Source organism: Arachis stenosperma, chromosome 3 (assembly GCF_014773155.1).
Source record: "Arachis stenosperma cultivar V10309 chromosome 3, arast.V10309.gnm1.PFL2, whole genome shotgun sequence".
In the NCBI taxonomy this organism is placed as follows: domain Eukaryota; kingdom Viridiplantae; phylum Streptophyta; class Magnoliopsida; order Fabales; family Fabaceae; genus Arachis; species Arachis stenosperma.
Window position 1 is genome coordinate 165,921,083 of NC_080379.1, and position 20,729 is coordinate 165,941,811.

At 35.9% G+C, this 20,729-nt stretch overlaps 3 protein-coding genes and 1 non-coding gene across 8 annotated transcripts; 1 reads left to right on the forward strand and 3 right to left on the reverse strand.

The window, feature by feature from the left end:
• The first annotated feature begins 6,875 nt into the window (after nt 1–6,875).
• LOC130972393 (small nucleolar RNA snoR137) lies at nt 6,876–7,026 on the forward strand. The gene has a single exon (XR_009083573.1). It is a non-coding gene; the product is annotated as a small nucleolar RNA snoR137 (small nucleolar RNA).
• Nucleotides 7,027–8,966: 1,940 nt separating this feature from the next.
• On the reverse strand, nt 8,967–11,838 carry LOC130969658 (protein SIEVE ELEMENT OCCLUSION B-like). Its single transcript, XM_057895494.1, has 7 exons — nt 11,621–11,838; nt 11,373–11,477; nt 10,828–11,276; nt 10,631–10,740; nt 10,409–10,551; nt 9,818–10,315; nt 8,967–9,739 (listed from the first exon to the last, which is right to left on the reverse strand). The coding sequence occupies exons 1-7, from the start codon at nt 11,804–11,806 to the stop codon at nt 9,113–9,115; spliced, it is 2,118 nt and encodes a 705-aa protein (XP_057751477.1). The 5' UTR covers nt 11,807–11,838; the 3' UTR covers nt 8,967–9,112.
• A 500-nt stretch (nt 11,839–12,338) lies between these two features.
• On the reverse strand, nt 12,339–15,090 carry LOC130969656 (glycosyl hydrolase 5 family protein). Its single transcript, XM_057895492.1, has 4 exons — nt 14,487–15,090; nt 13,702–13,949; nt 13,096–13,616; nt 12,339–13,021 (listed from the first exon to the last, which is right to left on the reverse strand). The coding sequence occupies exons 1-4, from the start codon at nt 14,886–14,888 to the stop codon at nt 12,516–12,518; spliced, it is 1,677 nt and encodes a 558-aa protein (XP_057751475.1). The 5' UTR covers nt 14,889–15,090; the 3' UTR covers nt 12,339–12,515.
• Nucleotides 13,739–19,920, reverse strand: LOC130969657 (E3 ubiquitin-protein ligase RGLG5-like). 5 transcript variants are annotated; one of them, XR_009081903.1, is made up of 13 exons: nt 19,615–19,920; nt 19,219–19,527; nt 18,196–18,280; nt 17,969–18,109; nt 17,750–17,863; nt 17,559–17,656; nt 17,364–17,443; nt 17,190–17,295; nt 16,971–17,098; nt 16,686–16,872; nt 16,534–16,590; nt 16,301–16,436; nt 13,739–13,949 (listed from the first exon to the last, which is right to left on the reverse strand). XR_009081903.1 is itself a non-coding variant. In XM_057895493.1 (12 exons), exons 1-12 carry the CDS (start codon nt 19,624–19,626, stop codon nt 16,356–16,358), a joined length of 1,398 nt encoding a protein of 465 aa, XP_057751476.1. In that variant the 5' UTR covers nt 19,627–19,920; the 3' UTR covers nt 15,904–16,355. The 5 variants fall into 5 exon arrangements, 1 of the variants encoding a protein (XP_057751476.1); XR_009081902.1 differs by lacking the exon at nt 13,739–13,949 and adding an exon at nt 15,470–15,689; XR_009081900.1 differs by lacking the exon at nt 13,739–13,949 and adding an exon at nt 15,904–16,209.
• Nucleotides 19,921–20,729: the final 809 nt, after the last annotated feature.

Here is a 20,729-nt window from a genome sequence, read left to right on the forward strand (position 1 = left end):
CAAACTCATCGTAAAGTCCAGAAAAGTGAATTTTAATTAAAAACTAATAAAGATATACTAAAAACTAACTAAATCATACTAAAAACATACTAAAAACAATGCCAAAAAGCGTACAAATTATCCGCTCATCAAGTACCCACAAGCCAATAGACAAGTCGAGGCAGCCAACAAAGTCATACTGGCAGGGCTAAAAAGAAGATTACAAGAGGCAAAAGGAGCTTGGGCTGAAGAGCTCCCCCAAGTGCTATGGGCTTACAAGACAACGCCCCAATCCGCCACTGGAGAAACGCCCTTCCGACTAGTCTATGGCGTAGAAGCCATGATACCAATAGAAATCAATGAACAAAGCCCAAGGGTAATTCTCTATGACGAGATCGGAAACATACAGGGACACAAAGAGGAGCTCGACTTGCTCCCAGAAGTCTGAGAAGAAGCCCAGATAAGAGAAGCAGCGTTGAAGCAAAGGATGACTACAAGGTACAACAAAAAAGTCATTCGAAGAACATTTTTCCCAAATGACTTGGTCTTAATCAGAAACGACATTGGAGTCAACAAATTAGGGGAAGGAAAACTCGCCGCTAATTGGAAGGGACCATACAAAATCAATAAGGTCTTAGGAAAAGGCTATTATAAAGTGACCGACCTGAACGGCACCGAGTTTCCAAGGTCGTGGCATGCTTGTAATATGAAAAGGTACTACAGTTAAAAAGCGAACTCTACTCCCTGATGTACTCTTTTCCCAACTTCATGATTTTTTTCCAAAATCAAAGGGTTTTTTCTGGAGAAGGGTTTTTAACGAGGCATCATAGTAGAGGCTAAGGGAAAATAGGCTATTAAAAATCCCATGAACCGACCTAGATGGTCGTCAGGATAAAACGACGAGGTACAAGTCGGTGTAAAGAGGTTATAAAAGTTGATGAGAAACTCGGAGACATCCCGACTCATAAGTCGAAAGGAAAAACTGAGTAGAAAAGAAAACGAATCGCAAAAATAACCTAAGTCATAAGAACTCAATAAAACAAAGTTGAGTATAAGGAATAACAAAAAAGAGATCGAAAAAACCTAGGAAAAAGCTTAAAGGCCATCCTAAAGTTCTTAAAACGAAAAGGCTCAGAAAAACGGACAAGTCAAAGGAAAGGTTTTCAGAAAAAGATCAAAAGGATTCCGAAAAATCAAAATCAGAAAAGCATGCACGCATAAGGTAACTTAAACCCTTATCCAAAAAAGGGTATTTATTTCGTTAATTTAAACCCTTATTAAGAAAGGGTACTTTTAAATGTTTTGTTTACGGCCTTAAAAGGCCAAAAAAAATTGTTCAACAAACGTCACCACCAACAAACAAATATAAAGAGTTTAAAAAAGGGGAGACCCACAGGCCGAGCCCCATATAGCCATATAAAGTTATTTCTGCAGAGGAGTAGACGGATCACCACCACCAGAGTCACGAAGAGCGCCACCAGGACCGGGAAGAGAGGCATCCATAGGAGATGAAGAGGAAGTCGGAGGAACGATAGAAGAGCTCGGAGCGTCCTTAGAACGAGGAGGGGACTCAATAATCCTCTGCCCCCGAGTCTTCAATTCTGACTCGGAAACGATTACGGGGGCAGGAGGATCCACAATGACACCATCAATGACAACTTTATCCGGATCTAAAGGAGAAAGGTCCAAGTCAGGGGCAATGACTCCGACCTGCTCCTTAAAAATCCTCCAAGCCTCCTCGGCGCCATCAGCAATAGAGTCCTCCAACTCGGTATAGGCCTTCCGAGAATTCAGCAGATCATTCTTCACAGACACAAGATCTTCAAATAAACTTTGATAGCTGGCCTGCGCTGTCTTCCTCAAGTCCATCTCTATGTTGCATCGGGCTTGCAACTTCCTCTCCTTCTCCCGGAGGTTATCTCTCTCCCCCTTCAACTTGGCGACTTCCTCCTTCAACTCCCTCTCATGCTCTTGAAACATAAGAAGCCTCTTCCAGCTCTTCGACCTTCGAGGTCATTCCCAAAGAGCTGAGGGGAACCTTCTCAAAAATGTCTAAGAGTTTGCCGCAAACCCCCGCCGCCTTAAGGCTCTCCTCAACCAGAGTGGTAAGGTGGCTCCGAACAGAAACATCATACATGCTTATGCAAACATGGGGGTAGATGTTCTTTCGAACAAATGCAAGAGCATCCGCCTTAACCTAGGAAGAGCCAGACTCTAAGGTCTTGCGCTTCTTTTTCTCTGGCTCAGGAGAAGGTCAGGCGGAGGGGGCGGCTGAGAGGAAACCGAAGAAGAAATCACAATGGGCTGGGAAGGAGTCCCAACGTTCCGAGGAGGAGGAGGAGGAGAGATAACTGCCTTAGCACCACCAGTCCTGGCATGAGACCTTGCTCTAGCCTCCTGGACTCTCTGATAAGACTCCTGAGCATTTGTCTTCGCCATCTCTGAAAAAACAATAGATGATAGATTAAGCCAAGTCGGAAAAGTCAGTCAGACAAGTCGGAAACCTAACAAACAAATGAAAGCTACCTAGCTGTGCCTGAACAAAGGTCGGAGACCCCTGGAGAAACTTTTTAGTGTTCAAATATGGGACCCTCCCCCACGCTTCTCGGAGGAACCCCACAATGGCTGCTTCTACCTCATCCAGGTCGTCCAGACCGTATTTCTCACAGGGGGAGGCCTCCAGCCAGTATAAAGGAAAGCGGGGAGAAGAATTATCATCCAGAAAAAAGGGGTGGTGACCCTCTACAGCTTGCACTTTGAAAAAATAATTCTTGAAGTCATGGAAAGATTCATCAAAAAGGGTGAAAACTCTCCGACCTTGTATGGCTCGGAAAGACACCTACTGTTGCTTATTGTTTAGCCCACTAAAGGGTTTGGTCATATGAAAAGGATAGAAAAAAATCTTCAAAGAGGTCGGGAACTCCAAAGCATGGCTAATAAATTGATAAATTTTCAAAAAACCCCAAGAGTTGGGGTGAAGCTGAGTAGGGGCAACTCGACAGTGATGCAAAACAGACATCTCGAAATCTGAAAAAGGAAGAAAAACACCCAAACGGGTGATCATACACTCATACATAAAGAAAAAATGAGGGGCCGCCTCATTGGCCCTCCCGAAACAAACCCGGTCTTCCGGACCCGGGACCACCAATTCATACTTCGGCTCGTCTTCCTCAGAGGTACAAATTCTGTGGCGAGTACGAAGATGAGTGATAAACTCGGTATCGACCAAAGGTTCCTCCCCTAGGACCGTGACATCAACCCACAGAGAAAGAACATCTATGGAAGCCATTTCTTTTCTTAAAAAGGGTGACAAAAACCTACAAAGGAAAAGAAAAGAAAAATAAAAAACACGGTCTCTAAAGGGAGGGAATACGGAACTAAAGTCTACAAACCAACCTATCTATCTACAAATAAAAGCATGCAAATATAAGGTATGTTACGAAAGAAGAAAAACTAACCTTTATCCAAAAAATGAAGGTTGGAAGAAGCAGAAGTCTCCGAAACACAAGAGTGCAGTACGAACGAAGGAAGAGGAAATTTGAAAAATCGCAGAAACGAAAAAATGAAGGAGAGGGAAAGTATTTATAAACATGCTAAGGGGCATAATGGTAAAAGCGGGGCAGTCATTAATGAGAATGCACTGTTACCAAGACCATCAATCCCTATGCACATCCTTAACGGACACAACGCTTGATTAGACGTAACTGTCAGAACCAAAAAGACACGGAAAGTCACGTCGGTTTCAGACCATCACGTCGGCCCTCCAACAAGTCGGCTACGGTCCCGAGTAGAATACTCGAATCCGAATCTTGAAAAAATTGGGCTCGAGTAGGGGCACTGTTCATACCCTGGCCCAATAATAAAGGCCCAGGATCAAGCAAAAGACCTAATCCAAAGGGTTGGGCCTCACCAGTACCAATCTTCATCCTACGAAGTCAGTACTCACTACGACTTGTTCTAAAGAAGTCGGGCACGAGGGTTAGCTGGCGGATAAACACTCATTCAAATGAGTAACTGCCCCTAGAATCTCTCTAACCACTTCCACGAGCCATATCCTAACCTCCCTAAGATAATGGGACGGTTAACACCCTAAAAATATGGCACTACTCCAACGGTGGTTATTGGTTCACCACTATAAATACACTGACACCCCTCAGGTATCTCTAAGTCCCAATATTCTCTAGACCTGCTTACACTCTTGCTAACTTAGGCATCAGAGTGTCTTTGCAGGTACCACCCCCCATTCCTTCACGAACACAAGTCGGACGGAGGCCCCCGAGTTGCAGACCCACTTGAAAGCCTCCTCCTTCATACGTTTAGGCCAACCGACGCCATCCAGCCCATCAATCTCCGTTTACCCACCGTAACATATACTATATATTATTAGCAGCATAGCAGTTGACGAATATGTTTATCTATAATTGAGTGAGATTTTTCTACCGAAGACTGATTCCACATTTAAATATATAATGTATACATGTATTCAAATTTGAGTGATGCCTGCTGAATTCAGCAAAGATTCTGTCATTAACAAATTACTCGCTAATGGACAAAAATTTTCAATGCTTTCCTATATAGTCAACTGTGCCCCCGAAATAAATACAAAGAAAACATACTACTAGAGATTAAATTTTGCAATTGCATCAACAGGCCAATAATTGCAAGCACCTTGCGCATGCTTTTATCCCAATAGCGTGTGTTTGATTTAGTTTTTGTAAATTGAAATTTAATTTAATTTGATTATAGTAAAATTGATTTTGATTAAAGTTGAGTTTGTTTTAATGTGATTTATATTTAAATATTTTAATTTAAAAATAATTATAATTGATAAAATATTATTTGAATAATAATGATTAAAATATTTTTAGATGTGAAATTATTAAAAAAGTAAAAATTAGATCAAAATTTTAATATTATTATTTTAACTATTTTTTATATTGCAACATTTTAAATTATAATATATTATTATATAAAATATCATCTTAAATATTATATGCATATTATAAGAAATTACACATAATATTAAATATATATATAACTGATAATATCTAATAATTATAAACTATAATAATAAAAGGCAAACAGGTTTATAAATTAAACAAAAATAACAATAAGATGCATAAAATAAAATAAAGATGAAAAATAAAAAAAGATAGTTAAAAAACAAAATAAAGATAATCTTATATGTAGAAAAGATGAAAAAGGTGAAGAATGATAGTTGAGAAATAAAATGAAGAAGACGGTGTATGTATAAAAAGAAGAAAGTGAAGAAGGATAAATGAAAAAATAAATTTTGCAATCAATTATCAATGATAAAAACTAAAAATAAAAACTACAATATATTGCTTCAAGTAAAAATATGTTTAAGAGTAAAAATCATGTTAAAAAAAGAATTTTACTAGAAAACTAATTTAGGATATAACCAATTATAGTAAACTAATTGAAAAATATACTAGTTACATAAAAAAAAGATAAAACAACCTTTTATTATTCCTATCTTTTGGATTTTCAAAACTAAAAATAAAAAAGAGTTAATTAAATTGGTTTATAATAAAATTAATTTTTTAGAATTTTTTTAAATAAATAATCCAAACAAATTTAATCTAATGTTTAACACTTTTAAACGTGTAAACTTTTTGAACGTTAAACTAAATTACTAAACATACACGAAATTATTGGCAGAATCAAACTTCTGGAGAAGGATGTCATTTTCTAAACTCCACGTAATTCCATCAGCATGTCATCCAAATATTGGAAAGATAATAACTGTTAGAAAAAATGTAAGTCTATATTTATTTAGTAAGTCTAAATTCTAAAATATAACTTTAAATATTCTAAATCATCTAAAAATTGAAGGTTAAAACAATAATTTTATAAATAAAAAATGGATAATATTAACTACTTAGAAATTAATTTTCTATACTGTCTATGTTTATTTTAAATGTTAATTGTATTCTTTTTGTTGGTTTTTCTCTTTATTGTTTTCTCTAAGAGCAATGGTATTGGATATGTTTGGTTTGTAGTGCGTTAGGCCCGATTAGAAGAAGGGCTTAAGCCCAAAGAGGAGCAGGTAGGGCAAAGCAAGGTTTAGGTAGTGCTGGCAATATATATTCTACCTGTGAGTACTTAATCTGGAGCAATTCGTTCGAGTAGGGTTGTCTACTCGATCTACTACAGATAAAGTAGAGTATGGTATACCCTATTCTACCATACCCGTACCCCAAATACATTATATAATATATATGTAAAAGTTATATATATAATGAAGAAAGTGAGTGTTGAACTCACAATCTTTCTCTTATAAAAATTTAAAATAATCACTAAATTAGTTGATGATCATATTATTTATAAAATTATGTTGGATTTTTCTAAGATTTTATTAATTTGAACTTAGTTTTTTATTTTTCATTTTATTAATATGTATGAAATTTGGAATGGTTGAATTTTATGTTTGCTGGAAAATTATTTTTCTGCGGATAAAACCTGATAGAGTATGGTTTAGAACTTTAGGGTGCGGATATGCTTAGGATTGAGAGATTTTCAATTTGCGAGTAAGGTAAGGTAGAATTTTAAATTTTCAACCCGCGAATAGAATTAGAGTAGAGTTCAAACTCTACCCTACTCATTACCAACCCTAGGCTTATGGCATGGGAATCAGAAGGAGCTCCAAATTTCACATTCTTTGTCGTCGCTTTTGAAAGGCGTTACATTTTTCGTCTAAATTGTTTTTGCAGAAAGACGTGTCAATGAAAGCGTATATCAATCTTCAACGAAAACTTCTTTGAGTCTTTCATGTCTCCACTAATTAACTACGCATTCTTATTATCGTAGTTTCTTTCTCGGTCGTGTTGTTTACACACATTCACTTATTTGTATTTTTACTTTTCTTTTGTATGGTTGCTTCTTCTGGTAAATTTTTTTTTATATTGAAGTTGGGGATGTTCATGTTTTCGAAGTCTATATCAAATTTTCTTAATTAAACAGTTTTAAACAGCGTGCTGTAATATTTTTTGAGTTACATTATGCTACCTGTCTACTGGTACAATCAAAGTATGACTATTTGTGATTTGGATTCTTTAACTTTTAACTTTTATTTTAGAGAATAAAGTGTAATTTTTTATTATTTATTTTATAGTTAATATAAAAAAATATGATTGAAAAAATATATCATTTATTTGATAGGTAGAATCTAAAAAAAAAAAAGACCAAAGAAAAAATATTTATAAATGAAAAATTATATTTTAATTTTTTAAATAAAAATTTAAAATTTAAAAAAATTAAATTCAAAATTTAAATGCAGAAAAATGTTACTTCTAGTATTAAAAAACTCTAGGGGGTATCTTAATAATTTTGGCCATTATTTAACTATCACAAAAGAACCGAATCGATTTTATTGGTTTATTAGTTCAACCGATAAATCTCTATTTAAATCGGTAAAATCGGTCATATGTAATTAAAAAATAGTCAAAAATCTTAAAAATTTTAAAATACACATCTTCACCAATATTTTAAGAATAAATAAGTCTCAAATTTTAAAGACAATTAATATAAATATAGACATAAAATTAGTTAGTACTACTACAATAGTATTTTAATTTGATACAATAAGAATACCAATCCATAATACCAGTAAATTTTAATATTAGTATCAAAACAAATAACTTTAATCACAATACTAACATTAAAATAGATAAAGATTAATAAATTTTTAGTAAAGTTTATATTTCTATTAATAATAGTACATAATTAAAAATATCATTAATTCAAAAAATAAAAAATACAAAATTAAAATTAAATTAGATATTTATATAATTATTTAATTCAAAAATTTACTATATAATTAATGTTTATCACATATAAGAATAAGAACTATGTTGACAAAGTGGCGGTGAATTGCACTCAAGAGATTTCTGTTCAAACCCTGCTTCTAATATTTTGGAATTTTCCAAACTAACAAATGCTAACAGATGGACAAGTGACACGTTGAAGGACCGTAGGATGCCCTGGATCACAGGTAAAGATGCGATGCTATGGAGCACTATAGAGTCCACCGTTGCCGAACTAATTGGACCGGTTTTTTTTCGGTTTATGTCGATTTTCATCTTTAAATAGTCCAAAGAACGAATTAAACTGGTTCATAATTCTATTCACCAATTTTTCAATCGAATCGATCGGTTTGGTTTTTACAATTACATCACAAATATTAAATTGTTATTTATTTGTGTAAATTTTGATAAAATAAGTGTAAATTATATATTTTTTATATATAAATACATATAAATATAAATGCAAGTTATTACTAGTTAAATGATGACAAAAAATAATAAATTTTGATGTTCACCTAGTATTGCTCTTTACTCTTTAGCATTTGACTCTTTGTAGCAAAAGTGACATCTTTCTGATGATTTCATGACACTGGATCCGCACAGGTTCTGGTGACTTAACTGTGAAGAGCTCTTAGAGATGGAAAAGCCACCAATTCCAAATGCATCATCACCCTCATCGAAACCAAACCCGAAAAGGAAGATTCCGTCGCCAAAGGAGCTGATATCACAATATGAATCCCAAGGGATGGATAGAGGATCCGGAGTGATATGTTACATGAAGCTTGATTCAAAGCCTTGTTATGTTGAGACTGTTGCAATTGGAGTTGCCTCTGCTGCCACACTTAGAGGAATGGGTGCTATCATTGCCCCTCTTGCACAGATATGGAACTCTGTTACCACTGCCACTAAATCTACTCCACAATGACCATTTATTTGCCTTGTTAATCTTATTTTACCATTCTTAATTACTTGTTAGAGCTTAGCACATTGTTCTTTAATGTAAAAGTAAAACAATCTTTTGTCTTGTAAAACCCCCCAAAAAAATGGAGCCATAGATGCAGATGGAATCAAGTATAAACAACAATAGATTGATCAGTGTTTGGAGGTTAAACTTTACAAAACAGTAGGACTAAATGGAAGTACATCTTGGAGTCTAAATTTGAACATGCTAAATTGAAAAATATTACTGACTCACGTTTTTGGAGAGTAGACTTTTATTTTGTATGGTGCTTGGGTCTAAATTAACAAGAAAAAGGGGGTTCAAATGGCGTAAGCATACATATGAAATATGAAGTTGATTTGATATTTCAGTCTGTGCAGCAGCGATACATGTAGAACTTTTCCATGGGACGGCCGCATTCGACACAAACCACCTTATCTGGGATTCTGCCATTGGTTCCCGGCAGTATCAAGCGGTTACAATGATGTGGGGTTTGCAATCCTTGAATATAATCATCCATTGCAGGCAAAACCCCCTTGTCCTCTGCCTTGTCCTTCCATTGATCATAGTCATTGAGGCAATTCAGGAATGTGTCTCCCTTTCCCTTTGCCATCATATTCTCTGTGCCTCTGCTCATCACAACCCACCCTTGCTCACTGTTGTCAAAGCCTAGAATCCTCATTATCTCATGCATTATCTCATCATTTTCCACTTTCTTTTCCTGCTGCAGTTTTGAGTGCCACATGCTCTCCAGCCTAACCCAGAAGAACCATATAAGGGTAAGCGCAGGGTCAGGGAGTGTGTTGCTTAACTTTTCTTCTTCAATGACCGTGTTGATTTTTCGAACCTTTTCTCCTGGGTTGCTTCTCCCTACATAGATCATCTCCAGTGGTAACTTGAGAGTTTCTGCCAGTGATCGTGCCTTCCTTGTGAACTTCCGAATCCACTCTATGTCGTCCCCTCCATACAAGCATATGTATGTGCCTTGTGCTATCTGGAAGGAGTTTAAAAATCATACATGGAAGTGCATTATGAAATTATCTAAAGAAAGAATTGGAGGACTATACTATACCCAATCATAGAGAGATGGATGAATTGTATCTGCCAACAGTTCAAGCCGCCATGATTCTTGCTTCCACAATGCTTCCTCCCTTGAACTGGAGAAAGGATAAGCCAAGCTTCCCCAAATCCACATCATGTGTATTGCATTCAGGTTAACAACCTTTCCTTGCTGATCCAGAACTACAATTATTGGCTTGGCATTATTGAAAAGCCACACCTCTTTTATGTACCTGATGGTTGCTGGCTCCAACATGGAAGGGTCGTAGAGTGAGTACCAAGTCATCATAGATTGCAGCTTCACAAACTTGTTTTGTTTCTCTTCTGTCCATGGGGTTCCCTTGTCCACAATTGGGATCCAAACTAATTCGTATTGGCTCTCAAACCTGCTCGATTCCTGGCGTGATTCTTGATACATTTGTTCAATGATCATGATTTCTTGATCAGAAATATGATGGAGGTCTGTTATGTAGAGTAACACAATTTTCTTCCGCAGCACCTCAATGCTAACCTGAAGATGAAGCATTGGATGATTGCATTACTACATCTAATGGTGTAAGAACTAATGAGCAAACATGATCATAAACTAAATATCAGGGTTAACCCGTTGTTTGGTAGAGCCATCAAACAATGGCAACATATCATCCTTATTGTAAATCAAGGCTTTGAGAATCTTCATGTTGTCAGGGTGGGATGTCTGAAAAAGGATCTGAAGTGTTTCAAATGCTTCTCGTTGTTTGTTATCATCTGCATCATAACATGATCTTTCAAGCGTTTCCTCAACATATGTATCATTGTTGTGAATAAGCAAATAAGACTGGCATACCTAAATGTTGACGACAGAGGTCAAGTTGCTTAAGAAGGTGGCTGTTTATGTTACTGAGCTTATGAGCCAAACTTGAAAGTTCCCAAGTCTCTATTGTTGATGACATGAATCTAAGACAAAAAAGACAAGTTTAATTCAGAATTTGAATTTCATCTCAAAAATCATGAGCTGCTAGGATATTTTATATTGATTAATACCCTTGACCAAGGCCAATGATGCCTAGAATCTGTGTTGCGCAGGCGATGATACTCCGAATGGTCCAATAGACAGCACTTGGAATAAGATTGGAGGCAGCTAGTGTCTCTGGTGCTTCAGGGTCAATGTACTGAGAGGGAAGCTCATGGAACTGCATAATGTAGTTGGTTACATCCAACATGGCCTTGAGAAGGTGGCTGATTGCTTCAAACTTGGGTCCCAATTCATTCACTTGTTCCAGCGTTTCATGGATGTGCTTCAACATTGCAACAGACCTGGCAAGAGGGTTGGTGGCATGAACCTGAGCCAGAAGCCAGAACTTGCCAAAGTTGGTCGCGAATGCGGCCAATGCTATCACCACCTTGGCCTCCCATGAATACCTTGACAGCATGCTTAGTATCCCCATGGTTGTGGCATGTGCATCTCCACCACTCAAACACTTGCAAGATATCTGACACAACCATGAAGGCATTAAGAGAATTGAGTGTATATATAATCATATATGAAACAATTTATTTTTCAAAAATTAAAAAAATAAAAACAAAACCTCGCAAGAAACTTTGTTAATTGTGTGGGAGGTGATATCTAGCATGTCAGTTAACTCAGATTGTTGGAAGCTATCCATTAAGCCATCCAATTTTGCTGGCTTTCCCTGTGTGAAGTTTCAGCACAAGTCAAATATTTAATAACTATACTTTAATAAGATGCATCAAAAGATATTCATATATTATATTAGAAAAGTGTCTTTGTTAAAATAAGATAATCTTAAAAGAATACTATTTAAATAAGATATACCTGAACAATGCCAGGGATGATAGAAGCAGCAGAGTTGAAAATGTGTTGAACCACATTAAGAAGAGGCCTAACATCAATGCGTTCATCATCAACAGGAGCATGAGTGGCACGAATTTGTTTGGTCATTGTACTGTCATCTGATGCTGAAAAAAAGTGGGATTGCAACTTCCTGGGCACCATTGCCATCTTCAACAAGATTCAAGTAATGCTGCTGCAGCAAAAGGCACAGTGGAATTTAACAGATACTAGTTAGGAGCAATGGTAGCTAGCTACCTCTAAGCCTTATATATAATTATTCACTCATTCCAAGTTTATTAAATTTCTACCTTGCTTGTTCTGGGGTTTAACTCCTCTATAAAGTAACCATGGAGAATCTGAGATTTCAGATAAAGGCTTGCCAGTATCGATCATCTTTATTTTATGGCTTTCTTGTAGTTGGTATGTTCTGCTAAACGCTTGTAAGATTAATGGATTATCACACGAGTGGTGTAAGCTTTTTAATTTGTATCGTTGTACTTTATGAGTAACTTAAAGTTTTGCTAAATGTTCTTCATTAGTAATCTAGTAACTAAGTGCTCTATATATTCTTCGATCAAACTTTTGGATTCACACCTTGCAAAAGTTACTAGTACTGAAGGAATCATATGTTTACAAGTTAAGATATATAAGAAAGGTATAAAATTCACACAACTTTTTATGATATGAAGGAATCAGACTATTTAACTTTCAACACTTCAGTAATGATTAGTTTACATGTGTTGCAGCACCACCCCCAACCCATTTTTCTGCTTCTTCATACTTTTATCGTACATTTATGATTTGCTAAGCAAGACTCTACATAATTAATGTCATTTTTGTAATGCCAATACACTTGAGTACAAATTGTCAAATAAATTTACAAATATGCCTTTGAAAGCAGACTTGTTAATTCGAATAATGAATCCCATAAAGCATATGGTAAATCCAACATGGATGAGGTTGTTGACCTTCCAGTGTCAACAAGTTTGAACCATTGGCTTCCAGGGTCACAAGTATGATCTGTGCTCAAGCATTTGCAAGCATTGGTCACAATATTATTGTTGGAATCTATATCCAAACAAACCTTAGAACCATCGGTGAGGTTAGAGGAGAGGTGCAACTTTGAGTCTGAGATCATTTCCCATTTAGAGTTAGAATCAGAGCAAATTATGCTAAGTTTTGCAGGATTTCCTTCTTGATCCGCTTGTAAGCAATAGTAAGTTCCCATTACGTTTAGTATCTTTTGAGGCGTATACTTCCAACCATCAGAGTTAGAACAAGGGCCCAACCTCAATGGGTCTTGTGTTGACTTCCTTGTCACACAAAGCCCCGTCAAAGGATGGTAAATCACTTTGTATGGATTACCTTGTGTTATGCCTGGTCCTACATAAAATACAAGATATAAATTAAACACCTAAACACACTTCGATGGGCCAAATCAGTGGGCTTTTGCTTACCTCGGAAGGGAAGTTGTAGGGAAGAGATCCTTTGCAAGAACGTAGTATTTCTAACATTGGCCCAGTCCCAAGTAAGAAGCCCATAAAACTCTTCCATTCCAGCAACGCCTTGTCTAAAATAGTAACTGCCAACAAGAGTCCAATAGGCCCAATCGAAGTCCAGGTCAGCTGCGAGAGCCATGAAGCAGGTGATGTACCTATTATCATTAAGATTGGTGCCTCTCAAGTCCAACCCAAACTCGCTGAAAAACAAGGGCCATCCTTGGTCCAGCAAGAAAGCAGAATTGGTGATGACGTTTGCAGACACTTGTCCACACACTTGGTTGGGGTTCCCTTGAACCCAAGCTTGACCATCCGTGAAGGCATACCAGTGCGCCTCAAAAACTAGTTTCCCCTTAAAAGACACTTGCACTGCTCTATTCCTAACGAACGATAAGTCCTTGTCAAAACTTAAGCCAGACAAGATTACAATCACATTTGGGTTCGCTGCATGAACCGCTTCCGCTCCTTTCACCATATACCTTCGTGTTCACAAACAACGCAAGGACAATAACGTAAATTCCAAATCTCAAAACCCTAAAAGAGAGTTATTTACAGATATCATACTTGTACCAATCGTTGACATTCTGTCTAGGGCCACGAAGCTCGTTTCTTAAGCTCATGCCTACAACGTTGGTGACTCCGTTGAAAATAGTGGCCATCTTGGTGAGGCCTTGGATCCAGAGGTCTGGGTTGAAATATTTATCGCCGAAGAAGCCATTGCCATCGTTGTTGTTGCAGCACCAACCTGGTTCGGTTATGTGGTTGTCCAAGATCACCATCACATCGTTGTCCCCGAGACTCTTCACCACTGCCTGATTTGCAATACATTGTTATTCTTTCAAAACAGTAAATGCATCTATTCAATTTCAATAATTAGTTATACATAAATGACACACTATCTTTTGATTTTGATACTAACAAACTGTTACACATTACTACAATTTTTTTTTGTTTATTTAAATTCAAAAAATAAGTGTAAGTCAAAAATAGGCGAAACCATCTTAAGAAACACACGTAATATTTAAATTTAAATGAGAAGAAATAAAAAAAATGAAATGGCCTCCCACTAAACGAATCGTGTATTTAATATGTTAGGTGGTTGAGAGAGTAGTCCAATTAATTAAGCTCTTAAACTATGTTACAAAACATAGTTGAATAAGCAGGGAGTATAATTGTTGATATATAATATGTTTTTATTAGTGGCCACTTGCCACAAGGAAATTTAATTTATAGTGAATATCGCTATCACATAAGCATCACGCATGTCAGCATGTATTTGTAGCAATAAATAAATAATAGAAAAGCATCATGTGGGAACAAATTAAGGAATATTATAATGGGTTAGAGACCTGAAAAGCTTGGATGAGATTGAGATCGATGATGGAGGGGTTATTGGCTTGGATGCCAGCAACGGAATCAGTTAGGCCAAGGCTCTGAAATGATTGTCTAACGGTTAGAGAAGCGAGGGAGTCATTGGTGACCAACAGAATGGGCCAAGTGAGCCTCACACAGTTGAAGCCCATGGACTTTATCCCCTTCGAGATCACATCCACGGGCTTCTTGCTAAGCCCCTCCGCCACCACGGGTTCTAGATGGGACACCCAATTGACGCACGCAAGCTTCACCCTCTTCCCTTGTTGGTTTACTATCCACCGTGAATTCGTGCTTAGTGGAACCTCCTCCGTCAGAGCCTTCACCACTTGGAGTGTCAATAACAACACCAAAAAGGTGGAGCATCTTCTCCTTCCCATTTCTTCTTTCTTTTCTTTGAGGGAAAATAAAGGACGGATATGCTTCCCATCTATTTATTATGACTTCGATGACTCATAAAACACGCACCATTTCTTTATTGAACTTTATCCTATCATTATTTTCTTACTAGAAAAATAAGAAACTTATTAAGCTACACAAAAGGAAAAAACTCATTACAATCATCTATAAGTTTGGTAGGTTTTAAATCCCGAATCTTTTCTTTTACTAAACAAATTAATTGAAGCCGCACACCGTATATTTGATAAGATGCCGTTCACTACTTACTCTAGCAAGTGCTGCATGGTTTTTCTTAATATTGTTATGACGTAAAAGCAACAGTTTCTCAAATAGATTAATTATTGATTAACGATGTTTGCCGTCAAAGAAAATGTATATAGTTGGGCTAATAAGCTGAAGTGTTTAAGAAAAGAGCTAAGTGTAGTATGTCATGTTAGAACTTCACAGAACGTATCGTGACTCCATCCAGTTAGTTTTAAGCTTAATAATATGAGACGCAACCTATATATAATTTGTTAAAGAAAAAAGACCTGCATCAACATGGCATCCGTCTCAGAAAATGCCAATATAGTAGTTTGCATCTTATACTCTTAATTGTTTGCTTCAAGAGAAGGAGAAAGATCAGTGGGTTGTTGCTTTTTATTTTGGAGCATATATACGACTATTATTGCTTCTACTACAACGTTCCTTTTCGTCTTGTATTCTTTCTTTCTTACTTGATTTCTACATGCATCCATCATCCGTGTATTTGCTTCTCTGCTGATCTCTCATTTCTCTCTGACCTTTTTTAAAAGAAAAGAATACACCTTTATTTTTATTTTGTTTCCTACAGGGGCTTATGCTTTAAATTAACTTCTTTATTCACAATCATCGAGTACAGGAGTATATTTATTCATGTGGCAGTTGTCTTTCATGGTTATTAAAGTGCAAATATATATACCCCTTTTTTTTATTAGGTTGAGAATGTAGTCTGAGGTGGATATATCATGCTAAAAATTCATGAAATGCAACTAATCAAATAAAATTAAATCAAGTAATACAGATCTAGTTTCTGATTCTCTACGGGATACATCAACCAAAATCAGACGCAAGAAAAGAAAGCTAAAACAAATACTATTATACATACGTCAAAATAAATCTAGATGAACCAAGTCCTTTTCTCACAACACACAAATCAAACTTCATATATACAAGGAGGAAACCCACTCTCTCTATAAACAAGTATGATTAAGTTGGAACATTAGTTCAAAATCGTGAACGTAGTTTTGTGTACAAGGCTAACTACATATCGATCAAGGTCCCCTGCATATACTCTGTCACGTTAGTTAACTTTTTTTTACTTATTCAATGCCATCAATAGAAAGCTAAGTTTATGAATGATATATGAGCTAACCTTGTTCTAACAATGTATGCATGTGCCACAGAAACAAGGGTTTGAGCCAAGTTAACTAGTAAAGCTTTATTCTAGTATCGATTGTGCTCCTGCAAATGGGGCAGAATTCAAGATTCTCTCCACAGTTACAACAAGTCTGTCATGTGAGGAAAAGGTGATATGTGAATTAGAACATTTCATAAAGTCTTATAATCAAGTTTACTTATATATCACCATATTATATAATTGCTTACCTGATGCCCACAACCAAAGGCCATATCCTTCCCATTAGTAAGACAAATTGGACAAAGCTGCAATTCACCATTAGATCATGAATCATGATGATCAAATCACTAAAATATGCTAGTCAAGTTGAATCTGAGGTTAAATAGAATGATGTTAATACCTTATGATCATATAAGCCACCCGGTGATGATTCTGCACTGGTACTAACTGCATTATCATAGACAGTATGCGAAGGAGTACTCTGCTGAAAACTATTACTGCGAAAAGATATGTTGTTGCTGCTGGAAGCCCTGTCATATTGAGGTGGAGGTAAAGCAACCCTGTCCGGTGAATATCCCCTCCGAGCACTAATTTCATCAATTAAAACAACACAAGATTCAGGGAAACATGTACATACACATATCAAACTAAGACTATGAGGAGTAGTGGTACCATATTTTCATACCCCAATATGCCATGGTCTATGGTTGCCTTATATTGAGAAGGTATCTCCATCAGAGCTGATAGAGCAAACTCTGTCTCTTTCCTTTCTGAATCTACACTCTTTGACATTATTTCAGTAAAATTCACAAACTGGCAGGACATAAAACACATGTCATTATAGTTATGAACATATGAAATTTGGGAAGTAAGGTTAAGGCCAAGTCTAAGTGAATTACAAGACCTGGAAATTGTCGAAGGCTCGAGCAGGAATGTTATCATCAAATTCCCTCATCATATCCCATGGTCCATCTCCAACTCCCACCAAAACTATTGACAGTGGATACTCACTGCAATTTGTGAAAAATATAAGAATGGAGAATGGGAATTACAGAAGAGAGAAAGCAAAAATAATCACCTGGCTTTTACAATTGCATCAATTGTCTTCTGTTCCTGTGGACTTAACTGGCCACGCTCTGTGTCAACGCTTCTGGTCACCTGTGCCAACATTTTGAGTATCATCGATGCAAATTGGAGTTTATGCTTAACATTCATAACAAAAAATTAGCAATGGAAGTACATACATACATACATATGTATGAAAGATACCTACCTGTCCATCAGCAATTATTAGCAAGACATGATATTGGCCACCACTTTGCTCAACAATAGTCATTGCCATCTCAATGATAGGTGCAAAAGAAGTGGGTCCTGTCACATAATTAAATGCAATGAGTTATACATACTACTTGGCCTGATTCAAAAATGCTATCTAAGAACTAAGATAACTGGTGAGGGCAACACCTGCTAGTTTGAGACGAGGAACAATTTCTCTGTATTTTGACAAAACTTCCTCAAATCCATTGCAGAATCTATCATCTGGGTAGAAACTGAAGACATCTTGATCATGTGTTGATGCTGACAACGGGAGAGAAACACAGGAAAGAAAATCAAGTTTGCAATTTGGAAATGCAAGCAATGGGAAAAACATGAAGATCTATCTGTAAATCTGGGTGGCATTACCATCTCCGAATCCAAAACATGGAATCAAGTTATCCTCGTCAAAGGCAGATAGAGTTGTCCCAATAATGGAGATCGCCTGTTCATAAGGATTATGGCCATTTCCGAGATGATGTAAACTTTTTCGGTTGAATGATCTCTTTCCTGATTTTCAAAGTTAATTGTATAAATTTAGTACTACAAATTACTACAAGAGATTCAATGATCAAGAAGTAAATAGGATATAAAACCTGTCCACTCATTGCTTTTTGTGAAATCAATGCCGACAATGAGATTAGAAGATTCTAAGCCAGCTTGTGAAAGAGCAGCAGTAACCTGTGTCCAATACAATTACATTCAGAATGGTTTTCTTTGTTGAGTGAAATAGATCAACCCAAAGAATAGTTGATACTGATAGATCTATAATAATACTTGTTATGAATATGTAAATTAATATATTGAAATTTGAGGGGAAAAGCGATAAAAATTCAGCAGTTAGTTTCATCCATATAATTTATGAAAAACCAACCTTAGCTTGTTACAAGCTAGGACTAGTTTGTTCTAGGCAATGAACTGGTTACTGACTAAAGTTTTTGACCATATGTAGCCAAAATCATCATAATAATTGATAACATCTGATACTGATAGGAAATATTCTAGAAAGAGTTCTTAATGATCCATCTAGCAGCTTTCCTGTTCCTTGTACTGTCTATAGCTTGAATTTTTTGGTCATGCGAGGTCTCCAAGTGTTATCTTTTAACCTTTTAGTGCTAACATCACAAATCTTACAAAGAAGGAAGTAGAACAGGTTTCACTTTATTTGAAAAAGATTTTAACCTGGGTCCAGAATATTTTCAAAAGATTTTAAGGGAATCAACTATTTTTCAATTAACTTTTTGAAATTCTCCTTTTATCCTAAATTTTAAACCCTAAATCTTAAATTCTAAATTTAAAATTCTAAATCCTAAATTCAAAATTCAAAATTGTCCAAAAAATAAAGATTAAAAATATAATTTTACAATAAAAAAGTTAGATAATTTAAACTAATTAAAAGTTAAATTTAATTTTGATGGACTATTTGTATAAAACAGTTTTACAGGTGCATTAAAATTAAACTCTTATAAATTAATTTTCTATACTTATTCTTTTAAAAATTCAGTACTTTAACAAGATTCCATGATCCATGAGACGATGGCATTGATACTAGCAATCAAAAAATGATTAAACACACAATTATATATACGAAATCATTATTCATGAATGAATAATCTGACCTCGTCGAGTGAACGGTAATTATCAGCAATCTTGGAATATCTCCTATCCAACCTCCTTTTCGGCTGTTGATAATCGTAATACGGAGCGGCGGGTGGCCGGTGTTGAATTGACGGTTGATATGCATACGGTGGCGGTTGCGAGTATCCATAATTGTCCCAAGATGAAGATGAAGCACCACCAGAACCGTACGACGGCACATGCCTCCTATCACCGCCAGATTCTCTTGAACTCTTACCTCCCATAATTGACTCCTTCAGAATCAAACCAAGGAAACACAATATCACAACCAACGCTGTCCAAGTCTCCGCCTACAAATTCCAAAATCATATGTATCTTGAGCTATAATACAATTCAATACTGCAAATGTAAAAGAACGGTTATCACTTCATTCATACCTCTAGATGCATTGCAGATGAATTGTGATGAAATTAACAACTATCGATGTCTCACGCTAATCACGTAGATTAGACTTGCTTTTCTTTTCTCCTTGTTCAACTAATTAATAGATCGATCTATCGAGAGAAGATGTAGAAATTGGAAGGAAACTAAGCTAGAGCAAGGTCAAGTCAAGTACAACAAACTTTTCAGCCATTTCCTCCTAATCAAACATATATTCCAATTTATTTATATTTTTTATTTTTATATATACACTAAAATATAGGAAAGTCTTTGAAACCATCAACAATCCCTAAGCAATATTTTGATACAGAATCTATATATAATTATATACATAGGCTCTATCCGCAATAGAAAACAACAATGATTGACTTACAAACTGGCACGCAAAGTTAATTTATTAAAAAACAAGCGGAAAATACGAAGTATATTTCATGGATCCTTCCCAGTATTGCAGGTGAAAAGGAAATGTAGAAAGACTTATACTATGTCTAAGTTGACCAGTACATTTTCCAGGATGTGTGACGCCCAAGAAAGTGACCCATCTCCGGAAACGCCACCTATTGGCTAATATGATTCTACTATACACACTATAGACTATACAATGTCTTGGTCAATTTTTTTATTCTTTCCTTGTTCTTCAACCGCAATTTGTTGACTTGTTTTATTTAATTTTGTTAGAAAAAGGGGCCACACGGTAAAACATCTAGAAAATATAATGAGTAGGTTTCTTTTATGTTATTTTCAACACACGTGGCATGACAAACTTCATTAGAAAATAATATTTGGTCTTATCTAAGTAGATAATATTTACAATCGACTAATTTTTCTATTTCCCATGACCTAATTTAAAAAGGTTCATCGTAATAAAGAGTCATCCTAGCGTCCTTCCGGGCTCAAACTCAATACTTCTCTATTGAAGTCCTTAGTTATATTTACTTTGCCATTTAGACAAAGTCTCGGTTTAAAAAGAAAAGGATGCACTAAATACATATAGAATATACAGACAAAATCGATGCAATTTTTCAATGAGGAAGAAGCTAAGGAATTAGTAGAAGAGGAGTATTAAGACCAGCAAATTTTGTGTTTTGTAATTATTAATTGACTATTAGTA